The sequence below is a fragment of the Jaculus jaculus genome, chromosome X (assembly GCF_020740685.1).
Source record: "Jaculus jaculus isolate mJacJac1 chromosome X, mJacJac1.mat.Y.cur, whole genome shotgun sequence".
In the NCBI taxonomy this organism is placed as follows: domain Eukaryota; kingdom Metazoa; phylum Chordata; class Mammalia; order Rodentia; family Dipodidae; genus Jaculus; species Jaculus jaculus.
Window position 1 is genome coordinate 48,418,856 of NC_059125.1, and position 17,294 is coordinate 48,436,149.

General features: G+C 39.4%; 1 protein-coding gene across 2 annotated transcripts in view; it reads right to left on the reverse strand.

Annotated features, from left to right (window-relative positions):
• Window positions 1-17,294, reverse strand: part of Slc9a7 (solute carrier family 9 member A7) — a 174,943-nt gene that overhangs the window by 77,574 nt on the left and 80,075 nt on the right. For both annotated transcript variants that reach the window (XM_045140359.1, XM_045140358.1), the window contains exons 2-5: window positions 15,728-15,927; window positions 12,693-12,770; window positions 4,594-4,670; window positions 4-116 (exon numbers count right to left, since the gene is read on the reverse strand). In XM_045140359.1, coding sequence (XP_044996294.1) covers window positions 4-116; window positions 4,594-4,670; window positions 12,693-12,770; window positions 15,728-15,927 — 468 coding nt within the window. The remainder of the gene's footprint in view (window positions 1-3; window positions 117-4,593; window positions 4,671-12,692; window positions 12,771-15,727; window positions 15,928-17,294) is intronic.

Sequence of the window (17,294 nt, forward strand, 5' to 3'; positions counted from 1 at the left end):
TACCTGGGTCAGTGGCAGAGATAATTGCTCCAAAAAAGAGACAATCTGTGTAGTAAAATTTATCAGAAAGCTGGCCTACAATCTTCATGAGTTTCACCACACCATACATGAGATTTCTATAAGAAAGGAAGGTAATTATGTCAGGAAAAATCCTAGTATGCACATAAGCAGAGACCTACCAGAATATTGTACTTCATTGATGCATGGTAAAAGTAATAGGCAGTTGCTAGAGTTGGACACTTACCAAGAACATGGCCAAATAAGACTTTGGCATCAAGTAACAGTTTGCAATTAGTACCATCTTGTGAAGCATCTGGATGTTTAATTCTTACAAGTTTCACTCACTGACAACTATACAAGATATGAAGTGCAGCACTCAATTAGCCACAAAATTAAAGCATCTTAAGCAACTGAGTAATAGAAGGGAATGGAAAAGGTACAAATTGACATATAATAAATTGCTACAAAGAATTCTAATATAATACATTTCAAGTCACAGAAATGAGGGAGATAATGTATGTGTGCTGGCACACACCTTAATCCCAGATCTCAGGAGGTTGAAGTAGGAGGACTACTGGAAGTTCGAGGCCAGCCTAGGCTACAGAAGGAGTTCCAGGTCAGTCTGGGCTAGAGTGAGACCCTGCCTCAAAGAAGAAGGGTACAGGATAGAGAGATGGCTTAGCAGTTAAGGCGTTTCCCCGCAAAGCCAAAGAACCCAGGTTTGACTCCCCAGAACCCATGTAAGCCAGATGCACAAGGGGGCATATGCATCTGGAGTTCATTTGCAGTGGCTGGAGGCCCTGGAACACCCATATTCTCTCTCTCTCCCCCTCCCTATTTCTGTATCTCTCTCAAATAAATAAATAAAATATTTTAAAAAAAAGAAGGGTAGGGTATAAGGCAAGGGATAGCAATATGCAAGTAGAAGGACAGAACACTGGAAGTAGAATGGTCTAAAGAGGGCCAGGGGAAAGAATAGAGGAAAGGAGGATGTGGGAGGAGAGCTATTCAAAGTTTAAAAGGATATGAATAAACCTCATGGAAACCTACTTTTTCACTATCTAAATAATATACATGTTTTAAAAAGAAAGAGTTTGGAGTGAATAATGTTGTGCACAGAAGTCATAAATTGTTACAAGAAAATTTCAATTCCAGGGGTGGTATACCTTCCATCTAGGCTCAGGGACCATTGTGGAAGAAGTGACAGAAAGATTTTAAGAGCCAAAGGAATGGGAGGAGTGCTTTACAATGCTGTCTTCCAAACACAAAGTGGATTTGGCATTCATGACTTACAGCGGCTGATGTTACTACACAAAACCTGTACAATAGAAAGAAAAAAAGTGATGACATCACAGTAGAGCAAGGACTAGTTTGAAAGAAAAAATCCAGTGGAGTGCGGAAAAGGGAAAGGAGAAAAGTGATGATGGTGGGAGGGGATTATGATCATGGTATATTGTCTAAATACGTGGGTGTTGTCAATAAAAAGTATTAAAAAAGAAATAATGAGTGAAACAGTGCTGGATGAAAGTGGAGAGACTGATGTATCACTGCCTACTGCAAGAAGGAAAACAAAAGAAAGAGGCGACCCTCTTTACATATCCAATTAGAATACCAGTGTCCCCACTGACACATTCGGCCTCTTGCTCAGCTTGGGTACGGCTGACCAGCACTAGCCTTCTGGCCTCCCTTATGTTGTGCAGAATGTCATGTGGTCCAACAGGAATTACCAACTCCAATATTTCTACTGGGCTGGAGAACATTCCCTGTGACAGATTACAAATTGGGAACACTAATGAGTATAAGAATATCCTAGCATGCAGTGTGTGTATTATGTGTGTGTCAGAGAGAGGGAGGAGACAGAGAGAAAGAGAGAGAAGGAGAGAGAAAGAGAAGTGATTGCATAAACTGTTGGGGTTTGGGGGAGCAAAAATGACCAAGGAATTGACTCACTGAACCTATGGCCAGCCCTTCAATATTGAGATTTGTGGTACCCCCTCCAGCAATCTTGCCTCCCCATTATCACTAATGCATACTGGTTAACCTGATGCTCTTCAATCATTTGTCATCTTATAAAGGATAAACTCCACACCTTTGCTTTTTGTGAAATAGTAAAATTCCCCTGCCTTTTATCTCCAGGTTTCCAAGTATTTCTTTATTAAAACTTCTTTTAAAAATTTTTGGTGTGTGCGCACACACACACACACACACACATGAATGCACACAAATTTGCTCATGCACATGTCGGGGGGGGAGGTCACAGTATAACTTTGGGTGTGTCCTTGCCTTCCATCCTGTTTTGTAGCAAAGCCTCCTGTTTTGCAGCTGTATACACCAGGGTAGCTGGCACATAAGATTGTTTGGGATTCACCAATCGTGGGCTACAAGAGGGCCTACAGCTGTTAAATTCTCTCTAAAATAACTATGGTTATCCCATTTATCTGGCACTAACTTCACTCTCTGTTGGAGAAGTTGCTTCTCTTGTTTAGATGGATGCAGATCCTAAGGAGAGAACCAGCCCATCATACCTCACCACGGTCCCAGCTGAAACTAGGAATTATTGGGGAAATGAGCAAGAGCGCTGCTTCCTTGGTGAACCTGGTACCAGCACAAGGGTGAAGGAGATTGACACAGAGAATACTCAACTCCTACCAAACCAGATATCCAGAGACACAGAGGCTCCCAAGACCTCATCACTGAAGCAGGTCTAAAATGAACCCAACATGGCTCAGGAAAATTTTTGGAAGAGGGGGTGGAAAGAATGTCAGAGCCACACATTGGGTCATTACACACAGTGAAACATTGCCTCTTACCTATAACTGAGGGCTAACTCCACAATGTACGACCCATATTCCCCAACAAGGAGGGTCCCTGCAGGGGGGGGGACAGGGAGGAGGCTAACGATGGTATAAACATGACTGTATACACACTGTGTACGTAACTAATAAAAAGATTATATATATCTATATATGCATGTATCTATATCTATATCTATCTATCTATCTATCTATCTATCTATCTATCTATCTATCTATCTATCTATATCCCAAATAAATGTAAGTGATTAAAACCCTAAAACAAAAAAGATTGTTTGGGATTCTCCTGTCTCTACCTCCTATATTACCACAGGCATACTTGAATTACAGATGCTTTCTATAGCAACCAGCTTTATGTGGACTGTGAGGATACAGATTCAGCTATTCATGCTTATAGGGCAAGCACTTTATCAAGAGTGCCATCTCACCAGCCCTATAGTTACTTTTTAATTTTTTTATAATTTTTAAATATTTTTATTTATTTATTTGTAAGCAGAAAGAAAGAAAGAGAGCAAGTGAGCCAGAGGAATGTGTGCACCAAGGCCTCCAACTACTGGAAATGAACTCCAAATGCATGCAACACTTTGTACATCTAGCTTTACATTGGTTCTGGGGATTTAAACCTCAGTTGTTAGGCTTTGCAGGCAAGTGCCTTAACTGCTGAGCCATGTCTCCAGCCCCTACAACTATTTTTTAATTAAATTCCTTCCTCACTCAGATTTTCTTGGCTTTTACTTAATGCCCTTTTATGCACTCAAGGATCCCATTCACATTACCATGTGCCACTGTCATCAAATCTTTTTAAAAAGCCTCCTCTTGGTTGTGACAGTTTTTCAGCCAGGGCTTGCTTTTGATGACCTTAGTGGTTTTGAGTAGCTCTGGTCAGATATTTTGCAGAATACCCTTCAGTTGGGATTTATTTGTCTTTTTCTCATAGCTAAACTGAGGCGATGGGCTTGGGGTGGACAATTAGGAAAGTAAGGTGCCCTTCTCATCACAAATGTCAAGGGTACATTAACAACAACGTGACTACCCACTACTGATGTTGACTTATCACCTGCCCCAGGTAGTGTCTTCCAGGTTTCTCTACTTCAAAGATATGCCTTTTTTCCTCATTTCTGTACCTTACTCTTTAGAAGATCACATGCTAGGTTGGAATGAAGGGTTGGGATGAATGTAGGGCTAAGTTATACTTCCTTGAAGAGGCTGTATCTACAAAACTAATATGGCATTCAGCATAGAGATTTGTCTCTCCTGTCCATTTATTTATTCACCCAATCATTTATCTCTCTCAGTATGGACTCGGGCATATTTCTAATCTAATCTAATCTAATCTAATAAAAATTATGTATTTTGTTGTGCTTCAGTGATTGTTATGGGAGTTTCCAGGATGGCTATTGGGTCCCTTAACATACTCCACATCCTTGTGTTTGTCTATCTGCCTGTCTGTCTTTTGAACACTTGCTTACTCTCTGACATTACAAGAATGTTCCCTTCACATGAATATTTCATGTCCCAGCCCTAGAATAAGTCAGTGTTCTAGGAAGCGCTAGTTGCTTTCATCAGAACATGGTGTAAGAAACCATGATCTGGGAACTATGTGTAATTTTATTTCAATTAATTTTAATATCCATGTGACTAACAGTCATGATACTGGACAGTGTAACTATCCTAATTGCTTTCCTCATAAACATCAAGATACTGACTTTATACTCCATACGATGACTCTCAACCCTTTGGGAAGTGTGCTAATTTGGTTGTATGATAAAGATTCACTTACCCAATAATGAAGCAAGAAACAGCAGTCCCCAAGAAAGCGTAAGCTAGAATAGATCCAAGATTTCTGAAAAAGTGTCTCTGGATGAAACAAAAACACCAGAAATTACATGGTTATTTATGACAGTAAACAAAAGAAACATATTAAAAGTCTCTAAAACCTGAAACTCTCCACTGCTTCCATCATATTGAATAATAACAAGTTACTCCGGATTAATGCCATTTAGCCTTAAACATCATGGTTTTAAAATAGCCTCTCACCATTAATCACTAAGTAAAGAAGGGCTTGGTAGAATTTCAGTAGCAAAACTACTATTGCTAATTAAATTATATTGACAGAGAGAGAGAGAGAGAGAGAGAGAGAGAGAGAGAGAGAGAGAGAGAGAGAGAGAGAGCATGCGCGCAAGCATGCACACATGTGGTACATGAATGTATGTAAGTAAAGTATTTTTATAGACTGAACGCAAACCATTTTACCCCAAGTTTACTAGTCACATACAGTTCTAATAGACTTTAGAAGATCATTATAGAAACAAGTCTAAAACAAATAAGTATGAAAATGTCATCTAAGAAGCATTCTGCTTAATTGGATATCACAAAATGTATGTTCATGAGACCTAAAGCATCTCCTCATATTCATCTGGTCTGATCTTTGAGTCTGAACAAGAGAGATGGAAATGAGAATAGTAATGAGTTCCATTAAAGATGCTCAAAGTTGGTTTAGGAAGAAACATAACCAATGTATTATGTAGCAATTATTCAGATAAAAAGATTATAATTACAATCTCTGATGTTTCTGCAGTTCACTCATTACCTTTAAAAAAGGAAAACACACACACATTTACTTCTCACAAAATCCAAAGGGATATTTTGAGAGTAGAAAATGTTATGACTGTTCTTGAGATCTTTTAGCAATAGACAAAATTGTCATCCAAAATTCTGAACTATTTAACAAAAAATAGACAAGGAAAATCCTCCAAACAACTTAATTAAACAAGAGTCAGGAACATGCTATCTACTTCTTTTTTAAAGGGTAGCAAAGCCTCAGTGTGCCAACTAAGCAACATCAGGAAAGATGGGTACAGTTCATCAGGTAGCCACCGCAAAGTGTAAGTCCTCTGGCGTATGTTACAAAGGGTCTGAGACTTTGGCCTCATCCTTCCATAATGCTTGCTCCTCTGAGGATATCTGTGAAGCTATCAAGAAATACCTACTGCCCCTAAGCAACCTGCCCACAAAAGAATGCTTTTGAAGGATGCTATGCCAACTGTCACTAAGTGAGGGTACTATCTGCACATATAGTGAATAACTGTCTCATTTCACTGACTCCTCTTTTTTTCTTAATTAATTATGAACTTTACTGTATGAACATTTTGCATACTGGTTACATTCCCATTAGGTCATATTCTTATACTCCTTCTCCCCACCCCCATTCCACTGAAGGCCCTCCTCAGTGGGGTTATTATTATTCACTGAAGAGTTATGAATGCAATAGTCTCTGGGGACAATGACAGTGCCTCAGGATACTCCTTTCCAAACTGTGCTAATGCATTTATACATCAATATTTTACAAAAAAATAGATTTTCAACCAAATCAACAACTGTGAGTGCCTTTAAAGGCTCCCATAAGGACTTATATCAGGGAGTGCTAGGAATGTAGTAAGGATGAGGTTAATAGCATTCATGTGAACTGTCAAGGAACAAATTCCAACCCCAGATGTACATGCCCTTGCCACCCAACTTCCTTTTGGGTAACTATCCCTGTGATTAATACAAATATATATTAAATATAAATTAAAATTTATAACATTAGCTAAAACACAAAATTGAACATGAAAATCTGCCATTTATAGTATATAATATATTCTAGAGTCATAATTTATTTCACATACATATTTAGGATTATTAATCTCCCATTCATATCTGCTGACATGAACTGAAATTTTTTACTACAACTTGAAGAAATATTCCACCTATTTGTATATGATGTCGAGCACTTAAGTGTACATTTCATAGTGCACAAAGTACTTCCATATATACTAGCTCATCTAAATCTTACAATGCCCCAGTAGGAAGCTATTATTTGAACCATATTTTTTGCAATAATGGATTCTGAAATGGGGGACTCAAGTATGCTAGACAAGCAGTCTACCATTAAGCTATATCCCCAACCTTTGGTTTATCCATTTCGTTTTGTTTTGTTTTGTTTTTGTGGGGTGAGGTCTCACTCTAAAGTTGAAGGTAGCCTGGAACTCACTACTATAGCCCAGACTGCCTTCAAATTCATGGGAAACCTCCTGCCTCAGTCATCTCCCCACATACACACACACCAATGATGGGATTACAGATGTGAGCCACCACACCTGTCTCTGGAGTCATCTTATTGGAGAGGAATCTAAGACACTATGGCATGATATGAGAATCATATGTCCATCCACTGTGGTGATTTGAATGAAATGTCCCTCATAGGCTCATGTGTTTTGAACATTGGTCCCCAGATGATGGCAATTTGAGAATGTTATGTGGTCTTTTGGAGGTGGAACCTTGCTGGAGATGGTGTGTGAACTGGGATGTACTTTGGGATTTTATAATCCAGACCCCCTTGCCCATGCTAGCTAAGTCACTCTTGCTGCTTCCTCCTTGCTGATGTGACAAGATGTTAGCCAGCTTCCTGTTTCTTCCATGCTTTCTGGCCATGTCTTTTTTGACATAATGAAGCTTCCCCTTGAAATTGTAAACTGAAATAAACCCTTTCCTTCTATAAGCTACTTCTGGTAAGATGTTTTGTACCAGCAACAAGAAGGTAACTACTGCATCTACCAAATCATGGCCCCAGGACTGGAAAGTCAGTCTGTAGACCCCAGCACTTGCTGTGTGATGTTCTCACAGTATAAGCTACCCTACTACTTGGTTCCACAGCCCCAACACTTCCCTTTGTTGGGGGAGAAATGATAGGAGGTATTGAGTGGAATGCTAGATCTTCCTTCCTATTCTTACCTGGCTATAATCTAGCTATGACTGGTCTTCCCCTACTCTTCATTCTCAGGTACAAATAAAAGCAAAGAACAAAACAAGATGTAATGGCATGCTCAAGAAGCACCTTCAATAATTTATGCCTCAAACAGACCAGAATGAGGTTTGCCCTTAGTGAAAATCCATCATACATTCGAGTTCCTAGTGTACCATTCTCAGCCTAACATTCCTCCTCTTTGGGAAATCTCCCATTCCTCACCAACAGGATTTTATATTTTTGTATGTGTCTGTGTGTGCATGTACACACATGCACGAGCATGCATGCATGCATGCATGTATAGGTGTGTATTTGGTTAAAAGGTCATCAAAAGGGCTAGAGAGATGGCTCAGTGGTTAAGGTGTTTGCCTGTGAAACCAAAGGACCCAGGTTCGATTCCCTAGGACCCACATAAGCCAGATATACAAGGTGGCACATGCATCTGGAGTTTGGTTACAGTGGCTGAAAGTCCTGGTGTGCCCATATTCATGTTCTCTCTCTCTTTCTCTCAAAATAAAATTAAAATTAAAAAATAAAGCTCACCAAAAGTTAACGCTCTACAGATGGTTTTTCCATACCAATGCCCTATAAAGAAACCATGAGTAGTAGTACAAAATTAAAGATAATTCCAATAGTAACCATTTCCCCCCTAAGGCAAAAATAGACTCATGTCTGCAGAAGAGTATAGAGCATACAAGTGAAATGGTCCAAATGTTTACATGCCATCAGTTAAATAGTGAAATCTTCATTGCTTATTTAATCAATAGTTGGTTTAATCAGATGGCATCCATAGCTAAGAACCAGCTATTTAATGACTTTATAAGGACTATTTAAAAAATAAAGGAATACTTGATAACCCAAAGACTAGCATATAAATAAAAAGCTAAATTGGCAACTTTTCAAAGCCTAATATTTGCTTTTCTTTTAAGAAAACAGGACTGATGAAAGGAAGATTCTGCAAAAATTCAGTGGGCATGGTGATATAAGCTTTTAATCCCAGCACTTGGGAGGCAGAGGCAGGAGGATCACTGTGAGTTTGAGGCCATGCTGAGACTACATAGTGACTTCCAGGTTAGCCTGGGCTAGAGTAAAACTTTACTTTGAAAAACAAAAAAAAAATTATTTTTAAGTCATTAGAGGGGCTTTCACAACCTATGATTTGGTTTCATTTTCAAACAACTATAACTTTCATTATATATTAAGATGAGGTACTTAAAATGCTAAATTATTCATCACCCATTTGACCTGAAGAAGAGTTCTCAAATTCTTCATTTGGGAAGAGAATAAGATTATTGATATCCATAATAATCATCTCCTACTAATTATGTATCAATAAATGACATAGATAAATTTTGCCACAGATGATTCAGAAAAATTCTTTGTTTGGTTTTTGTTCTTGTTTGTTGTTACTATTGTTGTTTTGTTTGTTTGTTTTGATTTTTTTGAGGTAGGGTCTCACTCTGGTCCAGGCTGACCTGGAATTAACTATGCAGTCTCAGGGTGGCCTTGAACTCATGGCAATCCTCCTACCTCTGCCTTCCGAGTGCTGGTATTAAAGGCATGTGCCACCATGCCCAGCTTATTGGTTTCTTATGGTACTGAAAACCTAAATCTAAAGGCAGTGCAGCACAAAGAATCAATCCTGGGCCCTGAAATCAGACCGAGAGGGCAGAGCTTTGATCCAGTCTGGCACCTTCCACAGCACCTTCTATAAAGCTTCATTTGCATCATTGACCATTCTGAATTTGATTTCATCATCAGTGAAATACAGGTCTCTCTCCTCATGTAACCCAAATGTGTGTGGGGGAGAGTGCAGAAACAGAAAGCTTCCTGCTCTTCAAGTATCCACAGTAGAGAGAATATTTCTATTCCATTCTTCTTGTGCTCTACTTCTACTCTAAGAGGGATGTCTTAATGAGGGGCCACCTGATCTATGAAAGGGGAAATTAGCTTGACTTAGAGCCTTAACCATCTTCTGCAAGGTGGGGGATATCTCTCTTTCCTCTTACTTCCACATTATGAGGGAATGAAGCAGCCTTTGATAGGCCCAGAAATTTCTATGATCTCTCCATTTCAACCACTCTACCTATGACTAAGCTTGTGACTAAATTCCTGATTCAATTCAGGAAATTCTCATGGAACACCATTACTAAGGGTTCAACCCTTTCCAACAGGTTTGCTGCAGGCTTCATTTTTATTTATTTGACAGAGAAGTGGGGGGGAGGGAGAGAGAGAGAGAAGGTTCCAGGGCTTCCAGCCACTGCAGACTAACTCCAGATGCGTGCACCCCTTGTGCATCTGGCTAACGTGAGTCCTGGGGAATGGAACCTGGGTCCTTTGGCTTTGCAGGCAAACATCTTAACCACTAAGCCATCCCTCCAGCCCCTGCCACAGAATTTAAATCATAACTGAATTCCTTTATCATGAACTAACTCCCTACATGTGTTTTCTTTATTTATTTGTGAAAAACAGAGGAAGAGAGAGAGTGTGAATGGATGTGCCAGATCTTCTTGTCACTGCAAATAAACTCCAGACGCATGTGCATACTGGGGAATTAAACCCAGGCTGACAGGCCTTGCAAGCAAGTGCCTTTTACCACTCCTCAGATGCTGTTCGTGTTTGTAATGCATTAGAAATCTGAAGAAGTGGTATGAGCTAATATCCAGTGATCATAATTTTTCTTATAGTTTCTTTTTTTATAGTGTTAATGATAATTCAAAAGTAGGTAAAAATAAATCTATATGGAGTTCCTGCATCTAGCAAATGCCCCATAAACTGTAACAATACTTATGTTGGTTTGGAAATGGTTTCAAAACCATCTGAATACCAAACAGTGGCTTTTATAAAGAAACAAGTTTGGGGGGATGGAGAAATGGCCCAGTGGTTAAGGCTGTTGCCTGCAAAGCCTAAGGGTCCAGGTTTGATTCCCCAGTACCCATGTAAAGCCAGATGCACAAAGTGGTACATGCATCTGGAGCTCATTTGCAGAGGTTAGAGGCCCTGGCATGCTCATTCTCTCTATCTGTCTCTCTTGTCTCTACCTCTCTCTGCTTGAAAACAAATAAATGAAAAGCATTCAAAAGAAAAAAAAAAAACAGGTTTGATGGGCTATTGTACTCTCCTAAAGTGAATTGGGAGGTATTCCCTCCTCTATTTTCTGAAAGAGTTCATTCAGGTTTGATATTACTTCTCACTTAAATGCTTGATGAATGAAGCCATCTGGGCCTGTAGGAAGACTTTTAATTATGAACTGAACTCTTCAGATCCTTTATTTAACATATAGCTGTTCAGGTTTTCTAAAACTTCTCAGGTCAGTTTTAGCAATTTGTGTCAGTCAAAGAGTCTTTCTATTTCACCCAGGTTGTCAAATTTAGTGGCACAAAATTTTGTTCAGAGTACTACTTTATTACTTTTTTAATGTCTGAAGGGTCTGTAGTTATGTTCTCTCGTTTGTTCCTAATACAGTTCATTTCTTTTCTCTATCCTGGTTGATCTAGCAAGAGTTTCTTCATTTGAGAGACAATCTTTAGTTCCTACAGGTGTTGTAGAGTTTATCATCAGCTAAAATCTCACTTCTATAAACTTACTGAAAAGGCTGCCTTTAGACCTCCTTCAGAAAGAAAGCTCCAAATAAGGAGGAAGAAAAAGAGATTGAGAACCACCACACTTTATACATGCTTAGTAAAGGTTAGCAAAGGCATAAGCCTAATGTAGTTATCAAGCACAATGATCCTCAATAACACATATACTTAGATTACATCATATGTAACTACAGGGAAAATCTAAACCAGGAAGCTGACATTGCTAAAATGTCAATGTCAATTTACCATATGTGCAGATTTGCATAAGTACTAGCAGAGTCAAAACACAGAACTGGAAGCCGGGTGAGGTGGCTCACGCCTTTAATCCCAGCACTCGGAAGGCAGAGGTAGGAGAATCGGTAGGAGGATCACTGTGAGTTCAAGGCCACCCTGAGACTACACAGTGAATTCCAGGTCAGCCTGAGCTACAATGAGACCCTACTTCAAAAATAAATAAATAAAACAAATAAATAAATTAAAAACACAGAACTGGGCTAAGTATAGCTCAGTGGTAGAACACTTGCCTAGCATGCATGTGAAGTCTTGAGTTCCATCCTTGATACCACAAAAGTACTGTTTAACATACAGAACTATTCCATGACCAAAAAATGTCCTGTGTAGGCTTCCTACATAGTCACCCACAGTCTACCACCATCTCTAATCTCTAGAAGCCACAGATATGTGCTCTATTCCTATAATTTTGTAATTTCTCTAATGCTACATAATTACATAGTATATAACTTTTAAGACTAGATTTGTTTTTACTCAGCAGAATACCTTATAAGTTCATGCAAACTGTATATCAATAAGTTGTTCCATTTTATTGCTGAGTACTATTCTATAATGTGGATATAAGTAGTTTATTTAACTGTTCACCTACTGTAAGATAGTCTGGTTGCTTCTAGGGTTTGTTTTACAAATAAGGTAGTATGGAACAATGAGATATAGGTTTTTTTAAATATTTTGTTCATTTTTATTTATTTGAGAATGAAAGACAAACAGAGAAAGGGGTAGAGAGAGCGAGAGAATGGGCAGGCCAGGGCCTCCAGCCACTGCAAACGAACTCCAGACGCGTGCGCCCCCTTGTGCATTTGGCTAATGTGGGTCCTGGGGAATCGAGTCTCAAACCGGGGTCCTTAGGCTTCACAGGCAAGCACTTAACCACAAGGGCATCTCTCAGGCCCAAAATATAGGGTTTTTTTTTGTGCTAACATAAATTTGCTTTCTCTATGAGAAACCCTCAGCAGTCAAATTGTTATGTCTTGTGGCAAATTTAACTTCAGTTTTATAACTTTGTTTTCCAAAGTGGCTAAACCATGATACATTTCCACTGGTGTTACAGAAAAGCTCTAGATTTTAAAACAGAAATGAATCACTGAGGATTTGTCACCAATGGCTTCTGAATGGGTGCAAAACACATCTGAGAAAAGGAAAAAAACACTACAAAATTATATAGGTAAATTATCATTGAGATACATATGTCTAAAGAAATTCCTGGCAAAATCCTCATACCTTCTTTAAACTATATCCAGCATGGAAAATAATTGGAGGCAGCAGAATGTTGAAAAATACTTCTGGATCAAATGTCACCTAAAAGTTTAAAAAGAAAAAAAGCCATATTTTAGTTTAAGACCAACTGATGTCACATGTGTGTAATCTTGGAAGCCACTGACTGAAGCAACTATTTAGAGCAAATAACATTAATGTGACAAATCAAGGACTCATTCCAAAAGAGAAGCCACAATTTTCCTGTCGACTGGCATTGTTCTCTGCACAGCACGTCTGACTTAAGATCACAGTGTGGTATTTAATATACAGTAAGTCACAACACTTTGACGAAATTTGGGAAAATCACAGAAAGTTGCTGGCCAATGTTTTTCTCCAGGAAATAAAAACATCTTGGTTTTTAAAACTATTTTTACTTATTTACTTGAGAGAAAGAGAGAGTGTGTGTATATGTTTATGGGTACACCAGGGCCTCCTGCCACTGCAAACAAACTCCAGATGCAATGTGCCACCTTGTGCATCTATCTGGCTTTACTTGGGTACTGGGGAATTGAACCTGGACTGCCAGGCATTGCAAGCATGTGCCTTTAACCACTGAGCTATCTCTCCAGCTCCACCTTGTTTTTTTTTTAAAAAATATTTTTTTTATTTATTTGTGATAGGGACAAAGAGGCAGATAGTGAGAAAGAGAGAATGGGCACACCAGGGCCTCTAGCCACTGCAGATGAACTCCAGATGTATGTGCCATCTGGCTTACCTGGGTACTGGGGAATCTAGCTTGAGTCCTCAGGCTTCACAGGCAAGTCCCTTACCTGCTAAGCCATCTCTCCAACCCTCCACCTTGATTTTTTTGTTTTGTTTTTCAAGGTAGGGGTCATGCTGTAGCCCAGGCTGACCTGAATTCACTATGTAGTCTCAGGGCAGCCTCAAACTCTTGGCAATCCTCCTACCTCTGCCTCCTGAGTGCTGGAATTAAAGGCATGTGCCACCATGCCTGGTCCCATCTTGATTTTTTAATCACAGCTTTATAAAGGCTTATTTATAATAAAAATGTCATGGCTCTCATTAACTTCCTGGATTATCTCATGTAATTCTTCATAGACATAATACTACAAAATTTAAGTCTCTTTAGAGTAAGCAGCTTTCTGTGATACCTGATGCAGCCTAGATCAAAACCATCAGTGAGTTACTGTCTTGCTGCCCATCAACATAAATTCAACAGCAATAATCTTGGCCTTGTTTATTCCTACATTTGCTTTGTATGGTAAAATTTTAAATGGGAGAGATTTGAATAAGTATTTTCTAAAGATGAAAAGAGCAAAAGTCATCTCTAGCTTCTATTATGATTTAAAAGACGGCAATAGATTGGTAATATTTCCCTTTTGTCCCTATTCTATCCAATCCAATATAAAGGGCTCAAGCTGCCATTTCAAAACAGACATTAGCCTATTGACACAGGGTACATCTCTCAGTTGCATTTAAATTTGCAGTGTTGATGGAAATCTCATGCTTTCTTACAAAGTGCTATGAACAAAAAGCATACTAGTAATACCATTGAGGACACAGATAAGACAGTCATGGTTACTACTACTCCTGGTCCAAAAATATTTTTAATGAAAATAGATTTATCTAGCACACTGCAAAAAGCAATGCAGTATAAGAGTCCTTTCCATTGCTGAGAAAGGTTTATCTCAACTAGTAGTATATTCTATAAAGAATAGCTTGTGGACACATCCTACACTTTATCTTAGGCTGCAAGTCTTTGCATACGTACATTAGCATTCATTGTTCTGCTTTGGAAGTGGATCCCTACAAGCTGGATCTCTTGCACTGCTATATAAAAGAAGCCTTCTTGCTGATAAGCAGCCCTGCTCTATAAGATAATAGATAATAATATAAGATAATGGGAAAGTGTGTGTGTGTGTGTGTGTGTGTGTGTGTGTGTAATAAATACAGGTCTCTTGCTTATCTTGGAAATCACATATATGAGAGAGATATGATCATGTTCCTGGAGCATTTTTGCTACCCAAATATCAAAGGAAAAATAATGCTTCAGTCACATACTCAGGAGGCTGAGACAAAAGGATCGTGAGTTCAAGGCCAGGTTGGGCTATATCAGCAGGCTCTATCTCAAAATTACATTCAATTAATTTTTTTTAAAGCTTGTACTTAAGCTTGGCACAGTGGCTCATTCCTTTAATAGGAGGATTGCTATGAGTTCAAAGCCAGCCTTGGCTAGAGTGAGACTCTGCCTCAAAAGAAACATGTTTGGACTTAAATTCTAAGACACTAAGGCCCCTTCCTTCCCTTGAAGATGTGTTAGGCCTTTTGCTTCACTTGCTAATGAGAGTAAGCACTCAAATATTTGTAGAATATGTTAAGGAAGCAATGATGAACTAAGAATCATATTTCTGAATAGTGAATAAATAAGCCAAAAGTGTAATCAGTGTGATTTTAAGAAAGAAATAATCTTGGGGCTATGGATGTAGCTCAATTGGTGGAATGGTTGCCTAGCATACAGGAAACCCTGGATTCAATCTGTAGGACTGCATAAACCAGTCATGGTGACAAGACCTGTAGCCCCAGCACTTGAGGGGTGGAAGTAGGTGTATCACAAGTTCACAGTGAATTTCAGGCCAGCTTGGGCTATGGAGGTGGAGACACTGGAAGGGAAGAAATGGAAAGAAGGGGAAGGAGGGGAAGAAAGAGGAAGGGAAGGGATGAATCCCATCTCTAAACCCCAGCAATATTAAAAGAAAACAATACAGGGGAAATAGTTGCTGGAGAAGTGAGGTGAGTGGGAATGCACAAGCCCATTATAATCAGTGGCCCACATAACCTAGCAAGCCCAAGGTCCAAAAGCTGAAGAGATAGTTAAAATCTGCCTCCTCCTCCTCCTCATGGCCCAAAAGCATCATAGAAAACTATGAACCATAGCAATGGGACTGATATTCCAGACATTTGGAAGGAATTCTCACTTTAAGGTCTAGAAAAGCTAGGGAATCAACAACCATGTCATAAGCGACCATGTGCCAGCTCACCTTCCGTAGCATGTCATTTTGCTCTACGTTGTTGATCTTGCCAGGGCTGATTTCTCCTTTCAGAGTGTACTCGAAGAACTTCCCACTGACATTCACTAATAAGGTGCTAAAGGCCCTGTCTTCCTGACTACAGCTGAGTGACTTGTCATGACCACTGGTAGCAGGGGTTCCATACCTCAGGATCACCCCAACGATGAGTCCTGAAATACAAAGACAAAAATCAGTCTTGTAGAATAACAAAGTCTGAATATAATAGCACTGCTCATTTAAGTAATGCAAAGGAAATATCAGAACCTGGGTCTAGGGCATGTATCTTAGGTACAACTACACAGTCCATCAGGAAAGGTTAAGTGTCAGGGCTGGACAGATGGCTCAGCAGTTAAGACATTTGCTCATTAAGCCTAATGACCTGAGTTTAATTCCCAAGTACCCATGTAAAGCCAGATGCACAAAGTGGCACATGCATCTGTAATTTGTTTGCAGTGGCTAGAGGTCCTGATGTGTCTATTCTCTCCCCCCCCACACACCTTCCTCTTCCCTCTCTCTCTCTCTCCTGGGCATGGTGGCGCACGCCTTTAATCCCAGCACTTGAGAGGGAGAGATAAGAGGATCTCTGTGAGATCAAGGTCAGCCTGAAACTACATAGTAAATGCCAGATCAGCCCGGGCTAAAGCAAGACCCTACCTCATAAAACCAAATAAAAATTACATACATACATACATACATATATGAGATTAGGTGTCATTTATTCACTCAATCACTAGAAAGATAAGGCAAGAAGAGTGCCACCTTTGGTAGTGACTATGACCTCTAAGCAGACAAAGAACAATTACTTGCTCATGTCTTATTCCTGAAGCTTTTGGTAGAGGAGGGTAAAAAGACAAGCAATGAAGTACTTCTGCCCAAGAAAGGACAAGGGAGAACTGAGCTCTTGACCCCTGCACCCAAAGCACTCCTAAAACCTGCCCTGCTGCTGCTTGCCAGCAAAAGGAGCAGGGTACTGACATTTCTAGTTGCTATAAATGCAATTTGTTTTGCCATATATACCAAAGGAAGGAGAAAAAATATAAATGCTTTTGCTTGGGTTATTTTCAAGTACTGACTAGCATGAAGAAAGTAATGATATCCCTTGGGAAGCTGAGAGCTGCCGTGTAAATTTGAGCAGTCATAATTCAAGGGCTAAAGGCTAGCTTCTTGGAACTGTGGCTATGACACAGCTAAGATGATAAGCTATGCCTTCAAAGCTCGTTCCCTTCTTTGTAGGGCTTTTGCATCAGGGAAAAAAATGAATACAATAAAATCATGGATAAGCATTCAAGTCCGTGAATGAGGAAGGAGTGCTGCCACCCCCTCCCACTTGGCCTGGGTCCTGAATATGAGTCAGATGTGTCCATGCAAAAGTGATTTAAATGTGATTTTTTTTTTAAATTTTTATTAACATTTTTCATGATTATAAAATATATCCCATGGTAATTCCCTCCCTCCCCACCCCCACACTTTCCCGTTTGAAATTCCATTCTCCATCATATTACCTCCCCATTACAATCATTGTAATTACATATATACA